The sequence below is a fragment of the Lathamus discolor genome, chromosome Z, assembly GCF_037157495.1.
Source record: "Lathamus discolor isolate bLatDis1 chromosome Z, bLatDis1.hap1, whole genome shotgun sequence".
Classification (NCBI taxonomy): domain Eukaryota; kingdom Metazoa; phylum Chordata; class Aves; order Psittaciformes; family Psittacidae; genus Lathamus; species Lathamus discolor.
The window spans coordinates 26965855-26981421 of NC_088909.1; the positions used below are offsets into that span (position 1 = coordinate 26965855).

General features: G+C 44.3%; 1 protein-coding gene across 1 annotated transcript in view; it reads left to right on the top strand.

Moving 5' to 3' along the window:
* TSNAXIP1 (translin associated factor X interacting protein 1) overlaps positions 1-15214 on the top strand; it is a 27908-nt gene extending 12694 nt beyond the window's left edge. Inside the window, 11 exon segments of the mRNA XM_065663829.1 lie at positions 666-718; positions 720-762; positions 1587-1748; positions 3130-3279; positions 3516-3665; positions 4473-4492; positions 4769-4772; positions 6080-6196; positions 14122-14287; positions 14947-15126; positions 15129-15214. Of these exon segments, the coding sequence (XP_065519901.1) occupies positions 666-718; positions 720-762; positions 1587-1748; positions 3130-3279; positions 3516-3665; positions 4473-4492; positions 4769-4772; positions 6080-6196; positions 14122-14287; positions 14947-15126; positions 15129-15214 (1131 nt within the window).
* Positions 15215-15567: the final 353 nt, after the last annotated feature.

Here is a 15567-nt window from a genome sequence, read left to right on the forward strand (position 1 = left end):
TTCAGAATTCTCATCAGAATAGTTAGAGGTCCCCAGCACGCTAGTTGTCTTCTGAGCAACAAGTAAAACACCCTCTTGATTCATTCCCTATCCAGCAGCTTAGGCAGGTATTGGCAGTGAGTGGATGTAATCACATAATAAAATGCTTATCATGGGACTAGGCTATGGTTTTACACATAGACCAGTTCTTAGACTTCCAGATTTCTGATAGTTTTACTTTGACACTAATTTAAAATGCAATTAAAATTCAAAATTACAGCAGGAAATTAAAAATACAGCACAAATACAATGCCATGTTGCCATCCAAGATACATTTTTGTCACCAGTTCCAGTGGAGTAAATTGGTAAGAGCAGCAGCTTATTTTCTCCTGTGTCACCAGCAACAGGGACAGAATATCTTGCTGGAAGGTTTTCTAGATACATGCATACATCAGAGAGATAGTGTACTCAGATTATGAAATGTATATAACTCACTTTCTAGAAGGCTAAGCACTCAGACTAGCCTTTTATAACACCTTTCTGCATGCTAGATCTGAGTTTGAAATCTCGGTTATACTTCCATCCCATCAATCCTTTTCTAGAGTGTTCTCTCTGACACACCAGAGCATTCTAGAGTTCCCATTGATGTTGTGTTCCTGATCAGCTCAAGCCTCTGTTTCCTGCAGGTGGAGTGTCTGCAGGCAAGTGTAGCTGAGGAGTATTCCCGCTATCTCAATAAGCAGTGCCCGCAAACTACTTCTGGAAAAACTGAATTATATGAACGCATAGCTGGACACGAGACCTCACCAGGAACAAGGAAGAGAGAGTGGATCTCTGGAAGAACCTGTCCTGCACAGAGACCCCAATGCACACACATGGGTGCAGCAGTGCAAAAGAAATTCAGAGTATCTCTGAAATATCCTCAGATATGCTTTGATTCTTGAAAGAAGTCAGAGAAATTCACAGACAAAAATTCCGTAAAGAGGTAGGAAAGGGAATAAGCAGGGAGGTACCTAACAGTGTGATCCGACTCCCTAAGTCATTGCTTATATTCTTGTACACTGTTGCTCAGCACAAGAGGTAAACAAATGCAAAAGTTCTTTATGTTTTTTTTACTCCAGTGCCAACTAGCAGCACATCTTACCCATCCACAGGTGGCAGCTTTGTGCCTGTTCACATTTCAGGTGTCACAAATACCTGGCATAGTGGTTACTCACAGTGGTAGGGACTTTTCAGTGTGCATGATCTCTGTTGATCCACAGTCACGTTACAGGCATCCATAGTGCTACTGCTTCTTACTCTCTGGCTGTAGCCATTGCATCTGCATAAAGGGCTCACTCACCTGGGGTCCTTTCTGTCAATCAAAACTAAGCCTGAGCTTTCATATATGTATGTGTCTATGGGAGACGAGGCAGGACAGTGGATGGGAATGGGAACACTGCAATATACTTGTGGACTTGAAGTTTTTCAACAGTAATACCATCTGCACCCATTCAACTCTTGCTGACACTTTGTAGGGTTATGTGGTCTAAAAGCTTAATAGATGGTTTTGAAAACTACAACTGCAATTTTACTGTCACGGGCTTTCAGCAGTGGCTGTTGTCAAGGGTGAAGGTGTGGTGAAGTTAACTCTGGCATTGAAGGTAGTCCGGCAGGACCTCACAAAAGCCCATGCAACGCTGAACCAAATGAAAGCAAGGCATGGAGATGACGTACCCAGGAGAGATTTTGAATCACTGGATTAAAAATACTCCAGCTTACTTCAGGAGGTAAGCATAAGCTCTTAATTTTTGAGCTACACCACACATACAAAAACACAGCATAATGCTTCAGTATTCAGGTTGGCACAGGGACTCAGTAAACCCAGAGCTCACATACGGGCTTTTCTTTGTTCTTTGTATGTAAAATACATGAAAAGTCACTGTCTTCTAATTCCCAAAGCTCCCTGTCTGTTGGAATCACAGACTGCCTGAGCACTCAGAATTAGTGCGCCATCACAGACCCTTAACAGCAGGTTTACCTGAGTTAACACAATAAAAGCAAGGATAGCCCACAAAGCACCAGGAGCCTACAGGCTATTGGCTTGAACACTATTCTCTGAAGTCATCATAGATCTAAAAAAAATTAACTAGGTTTACCTGACATACATTGCACAGTGTTGTCCAAAACTACTGCTGGCCTACTAATACTTACCTGTCTAGCTGGGGGTTTGCCTTTTCCATTAGAATTAAATGACTACTCTAGTCTTCTGGGACTTCAAGGTCATCAATCCAGCTTTGGGGGCTGATCTATGCATCTTCCAGCTGTAAACGATCTGACTAGGTTCCCCATGTTGTATCTGTTTGCTGCTTTCTCAGAATAAATGTCTGACAGCTTGCACTGGAGATGCATAGGAGCAATGCCAAGTCACATGCAGGATAGGGTCTGCTTCTAACCTTTCAGCAGCATTGTGGTAGTGACCTGAGCTCTAGGAGGGTGGAAAAGAGACCACATCAGATCCCACCATGTAGGTAGTGCACAGCTGTCAAGAGGGTTGGATGAAAACCTCCATTAAGTTAAAAAGAAGTACCTGTGGTTGTACTTCAGAAAAGCAAAGCCAGGCTGGTCAAGATATATCTGGGCCATTGACAGCTTCATCCAAGCCCTGGCTATCAGCACAGCTTGATCCACTGCTCACGTCCCTGTGTCACGGCATAATAAATACAGACACAACCCTCAAAACCCAGACCAGAGGTGTGGGTACCTCTGAATCCCAACAGACCCTTGTAATAGTACAGCAGAGATAAATCATATCAAAAATAAATACTTTCTAAATAAAATATAGTGGATTTGAAGAGGATGGGTGGAAAAATTTCTAGAACAGAAGCCCGTGTTTCTCCTGTTCTCTCCTAGTAGATTAAGATATATTTTTAAACACAAAAACTGGTATAAAAGGGTCACTCACGCTTTGTCAGAAGTTTTTGTAAATGGCAACAATAAATTTTAATAATTTATTTCCTTTCTGATCTCAAAGCAGTTATCCAGACACTGCTCTCTGTAAGTCTATGGACTACACTGACTGCTGACCTGAGCTGTCCAGCTGTTGTCAGAAACAGAAAATTTGTGTTACCCTGGTTAGTTTGTTACAGTCCTCCTTTCTGTATTCTTTAGACTAAGACTCTGCAGAAGAACTCTGATCAGCTCCATAAGGAATATGAAGCACCTCTGGAAATCCAAAGAGAGACTGCAGAAGAGCGAGACGACTTCCATGCTGAACTTTAACAAGTTCAGCACAACAGCACACCCTGGCCAAAACAAGCAGTGTTCAGGTGCCAAATGTACTTAGTCTGCTTAAGGCAGCTCATCTTTAAACACTTTGCTATGGTGCATTTCTTACCTGCAATGCCCCATTTTCTCTGAGGCTTTTAGGAGTGGCCTGAGTATTCCCTTTTGCCTTACTGATCTTTGGAGACAAACTAGGTGTCTAGAGATCTGATTCTATTGTAAGGCTTCTACTGGGATTCACACAAAACCATTTTTCTTTTCTACCAGATCAGTGTCTTCTTGCTGTTACAGAGGTGATTCCTGGTGGGGTTGACCAGTGGCATCGTCTGGCTGAGGGGAAGACCAGTGATGAGCTCATGGATGTGCTGCTGGAAGAAACAGGAACAAGAGTGCTAAAAGAGATAAAGGTCTTTTGCAGACAGGTATGTACAGGCTTTCTTCACTGCCTGTTTCCACTGAGAATAATTGGTAATAAGTATCCACTACAAAGGTGGGAGAATTGCTTTCATGGCTGGTGTCTTCAATATTCACCTTCCCATCAATATAACCACCGAAAACTTTAAAGCTGGGAAAACTCAGGTGCAGTAGAAAAGCTGAAACTGAGAACGAGCGTACTGAAGACACAGCTGAAGTGGCTGCACTCTATGCTGATTCTACATGAATTATCATACATGCATGTGGGCTAGAGCCCCTACTAATGCTGCACGATACGGCTGAGCCAAATTAACAGCTTCCTGCTGCTGAAAAGCCTTGTCCTTCTCCCCTGTCCCTAACCCCAACACTGGCTGCAGTGACAGGGAAGTGTCCAGCAGAGCGGTACTCATTTATTCCCAGGTTAGTTCTCTGCTGATGAGATTAATTAAGACAAGCACTAGAACGACTAGGAGTAAGTAGCAAGACTACACAGGAAACGACTTGTTGTGGGAGCAGTAAAATAATTCAACTCACACTGTCTTAAGCTGGAAGGCTGCCTGGCAGAAAAGGACCTGGAGGTGCTGACTGACAGAGCCGAACATGAGCCAGCTTGTGTATCAGCACCAGCATGGCCAGCAGAGCCAGGGCAGTGATCATTCCCTGTGCTGGGCACTGGTGAGGCTGCACCTCGAATCCTGTATTCAGTTCTAGGCCCCTCACTACAAGAGAGACATTGAGGTGCTGGAGTGGGTCCAGAGAAGGGCAACAGAGCTGGTGAAGGGCCTGGAGCACAGGTGTGATGGGGAACGGCTGAGGGAACTGGGTGGGGGGGGGGGTTCAGTCTGGAGAAGAGAAGGTTCCGGGGGGACCTCATTGCTCTCTACAACTACCTGAAAGGAGGATAGAGCCAGCATGTGGCTCATCTCTTCTCAAGGAACAAATGACAGGAAAGAGGAAATGACCTCAAGCTGCATAGGGGGAGGCTTAGACTGGAGATGAGGAACAATTTCTTCCCCAAAAGGGTGGTCAAGCATTGGAACAGGCTGCCGAGAGCAGTGGTGGAGTCACCATTCCTGGAAGTGTTCCCAAACTGTGTAGAGGAGGCCCTTAGTAACATAGTTCAGTGGTGGACTTGACAGTGCTGGGAATGGTTGGACTTGATGATCTTAAAGGTCTTTTCCAACCTGGCTGATTTTATGATTCGATGATTCTATGATTGCACTGTACCCCAGCACATGGGGGAATCGGGAAATGCTAAGGGGACAAGAAAATGTTATAAGGATTCTTAGAATCATAGAATAATAGAATAATCAGGGTTGGAAAGGACCTTACGATCATCAAGTTCCAACCCTGCTCCCATGGGCAGGGACACCTCACTCTAAACCATGTCACCCAAGGCTCTGTTCAACCTGGCCTTGAACGCCACCAGGGATGGAGCATTCACAACTTCCCTGGGCAACCCACTCCAGTGTCTCACCACACTAACAATAAAGAACTTCCTTATATCCAGTCTAAACTTTCCCTGTTTTAAGTTTTAACCCATTACCCCTTGTGCTGTCACTACAGTCCCTGATGAAGAGTCCCTCCCCAGCATCCCTATAGGCCCCCTTCAGATACTGGAAGGCTGCTATGAGGTCCCCACGCAGCCTTCTCTTTTCCAGGCTGAACAGCCCCAACTTGCTCAGCCTGTCTTCATACGGGAGGTGCTCCAGTCCCCTGATCATCCTCGTGGCCCTCCTCTGGACTTGTTCCAGCAGTTCCATGTCCTTTTTATGTTGAGGACACCAGAACTGCACACAATACTCCAGGTGAGGTCTCATGAGAGCAGAGTAGACGGGCAGGATCACCTGCCTCGACCAGCTGGTCTCGCTCCTTTTGATGCAGCCCAGGATACAGTTGGCTTTCTGGGCTGCGAGCACACACTGAAGCTGGCTCATGTTCATTTTCTCATCAACCAATACCCCCAGGTCCTTCCCTGCAGGTCTGCTCTGAATCTCTTCTCTGCCCAAACTGTAGCTGAACCTGGGATTGCTTCAACCCAGGACATCATAGCAAGCATAACTGTGCCCAAAAGTCTTCTCAGGGACACAGCAGTATTTCTTGGTCCTTCAACATCTCTTCCTCAGCCTTTCCAGAACCCTGAACTGTTTGCCCAGCCAGTCCTGAAAGAGGTTTCCAAGGAAGATCTTTCCTGTTCTGTATTTGCTGGGTAGAACCTCTCACACAGTCACATTTTGTCCACCTTGGAGCACTTGAGAAAAACTGCAGAGGTGCTTACACATGTGTTTTATAGTACTGGGAATGAGACCCACACAAGTGACTCATTTTAATGGCTTTAGATGCTGAGGATGTGGCTTTGGTGCTAAACCACTGTCAGTGAGGTGAATGCTTTACCTATGTCTATCTCTTTTCCACTCCTTACAATGTTCCTGTGTACATGAGGCATGAAGGTGAAGTAAGGAACAGAAAGCTGACTAAGAAGGATGTGATGAACATCCTAAAGGATTTTTTGAAGGAGAAAATTGCACTAGAACAGCAGGTTTGTCCCAGTTTCCTCCACAGACAGCATTTGCCATGACGGTCCATCTAGTTTGGAAAGTAGGGTCTCCCCATGTCCTGCCTAGTATTCCATCTGAACTCAGTTGCAGAAAACATTTTAAGACCAAATGGCCTCAGCTGGCAGTAATCCTGTGCCTGGCAGGGTTTGCCAGGAATGTCACTCATGGATTAGGACAGTATCACCTGGATAACCTGGCATAGCTCCATCCCAGGCCAGAGGCCTACTCTGCAGCTCCTGCTCCCAGGACAGCTGAGTTGCTCACAATGCAGGTGATGCCCAGCCACCACTGCAAATTCAGAGGCATTCAGGAAACCAAAACTCAGTGCCACATGTCCAGGGCTGTAAACTGCAGCCATCCAGCAGTTGTTACAAGAGCAGCAGCAGGAGGAGTCAGTGAGAACTCCTGCACAAGACAGGGTGCCCAGGGGAGGAACTGCTGCAGTTACCCCGAGCCAAGTCAGCCACGCTCATGAGTCCAAGACCTCAGCTAGCTCAGCTGCTGCTACTCTGGGGTGTGATGGTGCACTATGGACCACTGTGCCATCACCACTATGCAACGTCTGCTCCTAGGTTGTAGAAACCTTGGCAATATCTGTACAGCCAGAGCATTGCCAGGGGCTTTTGCTGGGTTAATGTGAATCCATGCCAATCCGTTTTTAAGCTTCATAGTGTTTGTGTGAGAGAGGAACAGGTGGCACTGCAGGAAAAACAAAGAGTAGTGGCAAAAATAACTTTCATTAATTCATTTACCCATACAAAAGTGCTTTGGTTTTGTTACACAAACCCCAAAGCATTTGGCCTTCTTTGTGGGCCAAGAAGGGTGGGTTGTGATTGACAACTGCAGGCCAAAGGGGCCTGTCTTGGGTTATACAAGACTCAAAAGAGAGTAAAAGTGGCTGTTTAATTCTTCCCATATTAGGGATGAGTATGAGACCATATCCCCAGCTACTGGTCAAGCCCTGTCACTTGAAACAAGGGGGACAGAAAATCACAAAATGGAATATATCAACCTTTAGAATCAGTTTTAAGTAATGTTAAGTTTGATGGCTTTGTAACAGTAGCAATGGAAAATTACTAAAGTGCATGATACATAGAAAAAAATAGAGTGCAGCTAGAGAATACACTGAGCATTCTTGTACAAGATAAACTGTTATAGTTGACAGAGTTTTAAGAAAAACAGTCTAGAGGAACAGGACACAGGGATAAGGAGTATCTGGGAATGGCAGGTGTCCAGGATGGGCTACAGTTAAACTAACTGATAAGTAGGAGGACAGGAGGATTATTATGTCTCCTGTGCTAACGAACCAATTAAACTGGTATGAGCATCTACTGCGTGTGCTCCAAAGGCTGCCAGAAGTGATGAAGATGGTTGGAAGAAGTAAACGACCCTCAGAGACCTCCACCACAATTCTGTACGCATGCGGGGAACTTTCTGGAAAATGACGTAATGTACGTATGCCCAGGGACTATATAAGGACGGCTTGTGGAGCAACAGAGAGACACACGTTAGGAGGAGCTATCCCCCGTGTCTCCCGGCGCCGCAATGAAGAATACCTGCTTGTCAGCTTGAAACCTTTGTTGGCAAGTTTGTTCCTGGAGTTTTCTCCGAATCAATCTGGCGACCCAGATGGGACCCTCTCTGCTCGGCTGCAGGACCCGCTGAGGACAGGGCTCCCTAGGGCCCTCGGGAAGTTTTCCCGGAGGGACCCCTCAACTCATTCGGATCACTGCAGGAGCAGACAAGGACCATCTTCATAAAAGGTATTATTTTCTTTTGTATAGTCTGTAAGGTGCAGGGGGCATCTTGCGTAAAGACTGCATTGGTAATGGGGTTGGTTTGGTAAGCATACGCAAGGTTTGGAAGCCTTCCGTAAATTGAGATAGGAAATCTCGTGGGTAAAGGCGTATACCCGGCTGCTAGCGTCCGTTTGGTATACACCCACAAGAAGCAGGGGGCATCTTGTGGTTTGGGTCCTACAAGACGCAGGGGGTGTCTTGTGGAAATGGTTTTGGATCTTGTTGGTATTTGATTTATTTTGTGGCTTGTTACATTAAGGATTTTGGTCATGTGCTTTGGTAGTGGTGACAGGATGCTATAACTGTGTTATTAACTGTTGTTTGTTTGATAGAATTTTAGTCTCTGTCTCCAGTGTTGTAACTGTGTGGAGTGTGTCTGTGGGATCCCGTGTGTGTGTGTGAATGTGAGACTGATAATGGAAAGTCAGCAGAGTGAAGAGATCTTGAAAAAGAGTATTTAGGGTGCATTTTGGCACACTGGAAGGAACTTGGAGGGTCTCCAGGGAGCTTGGTAAATAAGAAAACATTGGTAAAATATTGTAACCGATGGTGGCCATTGTATATTTTGGAAAATCAGGGAAAATGGCCTGAAAATGGAACTCTGAACTATAATACATTGTTACGATTAATGCTGTTTTGAGGTGGCAAGGAAAATGGGATGAAGTAATGTATGCAGATATGTTTTTCACTTTAAGAAACCACGTGGAGTGAGAGACTGAATGCAGAGTTAATATAGCTCCGCCAGATCCCTTAATTTTGGCTTTGGAAAAGGACAGGGAAAAACTGAAAGTTAAGATGGAGAGATGCTGTTCAGCCTGTGATATTGGGGAAAGATGTTTAAAGTAAAAAAACAGTAATCAGGAAGATAGGTTGGAAAATTATGTGTCACAGGTACCTCTGAGAGGAGCACCCTCTGCACCTGTCCTATCTGATATTGATAAGGAGGAAGAGATTGCTGCCACTGGCAAAAAGCGGCAGATTCACATTCAGAGTTAAGAAAGGGTTAAAGCAGAAGTGCTGTTGCAGAGGCAGGCATCTGCAGCCCCTGCAGAGCAGGGTGAGCAACAGTGAGATAAAAAAACAAAAGGGAAAACTAAGGGGGAAAGGAGGGGAGCTCGAGCAGCTCCTGTGTTTGAGCCTGGGAGGAGGGATGTCGGGCAGAGGTGGGGGAGTGGGCTCTTCTTCTGTGGAAGTGGATCGGTGTGCGTGCTATGGGGAGTTTGGACATTGGAAGTGAGACTGCCCTGGGTGGGGGGGCAGTGCCATGGGGTGGATCCGGTGACTGAATTGCAACTAGACTGACGGGGACCTGAGGCATCTACCCTACCAGATCCACTGGTTAAATTAAAACTAGGGACTAGAGGAAATAAAGTGGAATTTTAGTGATTACAGGAGCAAGTTATTTGGTATTAAATCAGAGAGAAAAGAATTCGCTACAGATGTGGGAGCAACTGGCCACCAGGAAAAAAAAAAAAAAAAAGAAGAGAGGCATTCTTTCTGAAACCTTTAAAATACAAATTGGGAAAACAAATAGGAATGCATAAATTTTTATGCCTGCCAAATTCTCTAAAGTCTTTATTAGGGCAAGAAGCAACATTTAAAGAAGGCAAAATGGAATTTAGAGTTAAAAATAATCAATTAATTGCAGTTTTGAGTTTATCTGTAATTCAGCAGAAAAGCAAACGGGAGGACCTCCCTGAAATAGAAGAACACCTTAATCAGGTGTATCTAGGAGTATGGGCATCTCAAGTTCCAGGTAAGGCGAAAAATGCTTTGCCTCTAAAAGTGTAAATAAAAAGGGGGGGGGGGGGCTTGCTCACTTAGAATAAAACAATATCCCTTAAAATTAGAAGATCAAAGGAAATCAACAATCACTGATAAATTTTAAAATATAGATTATTAATTGAATGTGAATTGGAATATAACGCTCCTATCTGGACAGTAAAGAAATATGATGGGAAAAGTTGCAGATTGGTTCAAGATCTCAGGGCAATCAACAAAACAGCAGAGGATATTCATCCAGTAGTAGCTAATTTGTAGGACTTATTGACTAAATTGAAGAATAATCAGAAATGGTTTGCCGTCCTGGATTTGAAGGACACTTTCTTTTGCTTACCATTGGCCAAAGAAAGCCAAAGTTATTTGCTTTTGAATGGGAAAATCCTGACACAGGAAGGGAAACTCAATTAACTTGGACAGTATTACCTAAAGAGTTTAAAACAGTCCAGCAATTTTTGGAAATCAGCTAGCATGAGAACTAGAATCACGGAAGCCACCTACTCAGACGGGACTCTGTTACAATATGTGGATGACCTACTAATTGCTACAGAAACAAAGGCAGAATGTATCCAGTGGACAGTGGAATTACTAAATTTTCTGGGACTGAATGGTTATTGGGTATCCAAATGAAAGGCCCAACTAATCCAAACCTGAGTTTCCTACCTAGGATATGAAATAGCAGGAGGACAGACAGAACTTGGAGCTGCTAGAAAAGAAGCCATTTGTCAGACTCCATGACCGTCGACCACCAAGGAGCTCCGGGCACTCCTGGGAATGACCGGATGGGTGCAGACTTTGGATCCATGATTATGGTGTTCTGGTAAGACCACTATATGAACTGTTGAAAGGAAACCCTCCCTCTTTAAAACAGACTGATACAGCAGAGGGGCTTTTAAAAATTTAAAAACAGAGCTAATGAGAGCTGCAACTCTGTGACTTCCGGATGTGACTAAGTCCTTTAGGCTATATTCCTATGAAGAACAGAGAATAGCTTTGGGGGTCCTTGCTCAGAAACTAGGACCATACAGAAGAGCAGGGGCGTATTTTTCAAAAAACTGGCTGAAGCGAGCAAAGGATGGCCCGGATGCCTAAGGGCTGTGGCAGTGGTTGTCATGAATATTGAAGATGCTCACAAATTCACCTTGGGACAGAAGATTACTGTGCTAGTGTCCCATGTGGTCCTGGAAAAGAAAGGAGCCCACTGGTTATCTCCTTCACGTTTTTTAAAATACCAGGCCACCCTTGTGGAACGGGATGATATAGAAATTGTGGTCACTAATGTTGTGAATCCAGCATCCTTTTTGCAGGAACAACTGACAGAACTACTAACACACAACTGCTTGGCCACCATAGAGACTGTGTATTTGAGCCGACCAGACTTCAAAGAAAAACCTCTGGAAGGTGCTGATTCTTGGTTTACTGAGGTAGTAGCTTCATGAACGAAAGCAGGTGAACGAAAGGCAGGATATGCCGTTACCACCACTTCACAGGTAATAGAAGCTAAACCTTTACCAGCAAACACCTCTGCCCAGAAGGCAGAAATAGTAACATTAATGAGATCCCTGGAACTAGCTGAAGATAAAAGGATAAATATTTGGACTGATTCTAAATACACATTTGGTGTGGTCCATGCACATGGTGCTATCTGGAAAGAGCAAGGACTTTTGAACACACAAGGGAAACAGATTAAACATGCTACAGAAATTCTACAATTGCTAGGAGCTGTTCAGCTACCTGAAGAAGTAGCTATTATGTACTGTAAAGGACATCAAGGTGACTCTGATCAGGAAATTGGAAATAATTTGGCCGATTTTGAAGCCAAACGAGCAGCTGAACAATCTCAAATCATGTCCTTAATCCCGATGGCAAACTAACAATTGAGAAATCTAAACCTAGGTATTCAAAACAGGATAGAAAATTGATTCAAGATCTAAAAGGACAGGAAAATAAAGAGGGTGGGGTTCAGATACCTGATGGGAGAATTGTAACCCCCTATAACCAACTCTGGAAGTTAGTTCAGGAGGAACATAATAAAACTCATTGTGATAGTAACTCTTTGTATAAACACTTAAACAAATTGTAGGAAGAAATCTATATACTATAGTTCAATTAGTGACAAAACAATGTCAGCTATGTCTTAAGAATAATCCTAAAACTGAAAATAGAAATCAAACTGGGACAATTGTGAGAGGAAGTTATCTGGGACAGCAGTGGCAAACAGATTTCTCTGAATTATCAAGAAAAGGAGGTTATCGATATTTGTTGGTGTTAAAGGATGCTTTTTCAGGCTGGCCAGAAGCATTCCCTTGTAGGATAAATAATGCAAGACAAGTGATTAAAATATTATTTAACGAGATCATACCTCGTTTTGGAGTACCAGAGGCAATTTCTTCAGACCGAGGTTAACAATTTAGTGCAAAATTGTTGCAAGAAATTAGCAGAAAATTTGAAATTGATTGGCAACTACGTATTCCATACAGGCCTCAGGCCAGTGGGCAAGTAGAAAAGATGAACCATCTGATTAAACAGATTAGTAAAATATGTCAGGAAACAAATTTATATTGGTACCAAGCTTTACCACTGGCTCTATTAAGAATTCGAACTAAACCTTGGTCAAAAGAAGAGGTTAGCCCATTTGAGATTTTGTATGGAAGACCATATCAGTCCCAGTTTAAAGGAGAAAGTCTTCAGGAAGTGGGGGAAGGCTATCTCCGACAGTTTCTGATCCATCTGGGAAAACAGTTGGAGGAGATAAATAAGAGAACAGTAGGGACAAGAGCAAGAGGTCTGGATTATCCGATTCACCCTTTCAGATCTGGAGACTGGGTTTATGTTAAGAGTTTTTCAGGAGATCCTCTACAGGAGAAGTGGAGCGGACTGTACCAGAGATTACTGACCACCTTTACAGCAGTGAAGATAAAGGAACAACCTGCTTGAATACATTACTCAAGAATAAAGAAAGCACCAGAGCCAGAGAAGACATGGCAGGTCAAACCTTCAGGACCCTTGTGTATGAAATCTCATAATTTGGACTCATATGATAACTGGAGCACAAGCTTGGGACCAGAACTTATACCTGAAATTAGTGCAGAATGTCACTAAGGTTTTCAATCGTAGTGACTGTTGGGTGTGTGCACAGTTGCCTAAATCAGGAGAAAGCCTGGATCTCCCATTAATTGGAGTTCCAATTCCTAACACTGTCTCATGGACAAATTTGTGGGTGAACACTAACAATCTGTATTCGAAGGAAAGGTTAAAATTTGGAATAGTTAATCCTAATGCAGGTAATAAATATGACACTGAGCATTCTTGTACAAGATAAACTGTTATAGTTGACAGAGTTTTAAGAAAAACAGTCTAGAGGAACAGGACACAGGGATAAGGAGTATCTGGGAATGGCAGGTGTCCAGGATGGGCTACAGTTAAACTAACTGATAAGTAGGAGGACAGGAGCATTATTATGTCTCCTGTGCTAACGAACCAATTAAACTGGTATGAGCATCTACTGCGCGTGCTCCAAAGGCTGCCAGAAGTGATGAAGATGGTTGGAAGAAGTAAACGACCCTCAGAGACCTCCACCACAATTCTGTACGCATGCGGGGAACTTTCTGGAAAATGACGTAATGTACGTATGCCCAGGGGCTATATAAGGACGGCTTGTGGAGCAACAGAGAGACACACGTTAGGAGGAGCTATCCCCCGTGTCTCCCGGCGCCGCAATGAAGAATACCTGCTTGTCAGCTTGAAACCTTTGTTGGCAAGTTTGTTCCTGGAGTTTTCTCTGAATCAATCTGTATCTGAGTCACATGAGAGCAACATTGAAAGAGGCAGAGTCGCTTTACAGATTTCTCCTCTTGAGCTAGAAGCCTAGAAACATCACTGAGATAAGCCTTAAATGGCTTGATGTTTTCTATGGCAGCTGTCCTTTTACTTCCAGCTTGGTTTACTGGGGAAATAGGGTTGCTGCAGTCATTGTCTGTCTCTACTTTTTTCCAAGAACTGCTCCCATTTCTCAACCCATGAGCCAAGCTGAGCTAAATCTGAGGGTGCAGTAGCACCTCACAGGTAGCAAGTTTCTACATATTTCACAAACATAGGTAGGAGAAGAGAGATTTTGTGAGTGGCCTCAGCAATGGGAGAGTTTCATTTATCTGGGAGAAACATTTCAAAAGACCTAATAAGGGGGAAGGCTCCAGCCAGCACTACTGCTGTGTTAGCACTGTGTGGGATCCCCATCCCCAAAAGACAGACTGTATGCAAACAGCTGGAGTTACATGGGCATACTTGATCTGGTTCTGCTGCTTATGGGACTTACTTGTTACCTGCAGACAGGGAAATGATCCAGTCTGCCTGAGTTCTTTCTCAGCTACCTCCAGAAGTGGTATGGAGATACCACGGCCATGGAATGGTCTTATACCCTCTCTGAGAACATGCGGCTCTGTCGATCAAACCACATCCTGAGCTCAACCTACGCTGTACTCACCAGGCAGGCAGGCAACCCACAGCCCAGTGCTGCTCTGCCCAGACAGCCCTGGTGGCACTGGCAGCAGGCAGTTTCATTTCCCATTCCTCCCCCTAGGAAGGTGCACCTTTTCATGATGGTAAAAGCTGACACACACTAGAGAAGGGAGTCCTGTGCATGCAAGACACATCAGGCTCTCACTGCTCCTAACAGAGCTCCTAGAAGACCCCATTTCTTCCACACACATTGAGTAATACCATACCTGCTCTCTCCAATGAGAGGCTTCTGTTTACAAGATTTACATACCTGCCTCTTTCTCTCAGAAGGTTGTTCCTGAAACACCTCATGTTTTGTCTCTGTGCGGTGTCTGTGAAGATCATGACCATGAAGTTATGTACTGTCCAATATGGGCACTGAGTTATCAAGAGAATATATAGCTGTGCAGCAAAGGATATCACAATGCACGAGAGAGTGAAATTAAGGTCTTCGCATGTTATCACAAATGTGACGTTTCCTGATTTCCCTTCAGTTTGAAATTTCATACTTAGCAGTATGTGTGCAAAAAACAAAGGGGCACTAGTAGAAGCAGAGATAACAATATCAAAAGTCGTCTTTGCTCCACATTTCAAACAACATGGATTCTTAATGTGGCACCAGTAAGTAAATATTCCTTTCACCTACCACCGCACAGCAGTAACTGACTTGGTTTTGAACACGGAGGTGAAAGCAGACGATCTGAAAACTGCCTTCTGCACAATCGATCCTGGTATTGAGGATCAGATACTGGATACCTACATTGGCTTCGCTTATCAGGTCCAAACAGATGAGCCAGCCCAAAAAGTTGTGCCTGTGGAAACTGTCCTTGAGAGACTGCTGCAGATGTGAGACGAGTAGGGCCCTCACCCGTGGTGGGAAGCATGACAGGCTATGAAGGAGAGCAAGGAGACCTCCAGTGTTAAATTGAATGTCTGATCAACAGGTTTGAATACCAAGCCGAGTAGAGTTACTGCACTAAATACTTATTCCCATGCACAGAGAGATACAGCTAGTAACCAGCAGCTGAGAGGATAGGATAGTTTGAACTATCCAAAGCACTTTCAGCTTAAGCAGCAAAGCCCTTCAATACAGTTTTGTAGCCTCTGCAGAGTCATTCCACCTCAGCCAGACTTGCAGTGGGAAATTGTCTGATTCCTAGACAGAGGCTTCACCCCCCACAGCACCAGGGCACTGCAGGGGCCTGGGCTTTGGTTGGTGACAGTATAATTGTTGCTCCAGCAACTGGAACCAGAACCCAAGAAGCCACCATCAAACT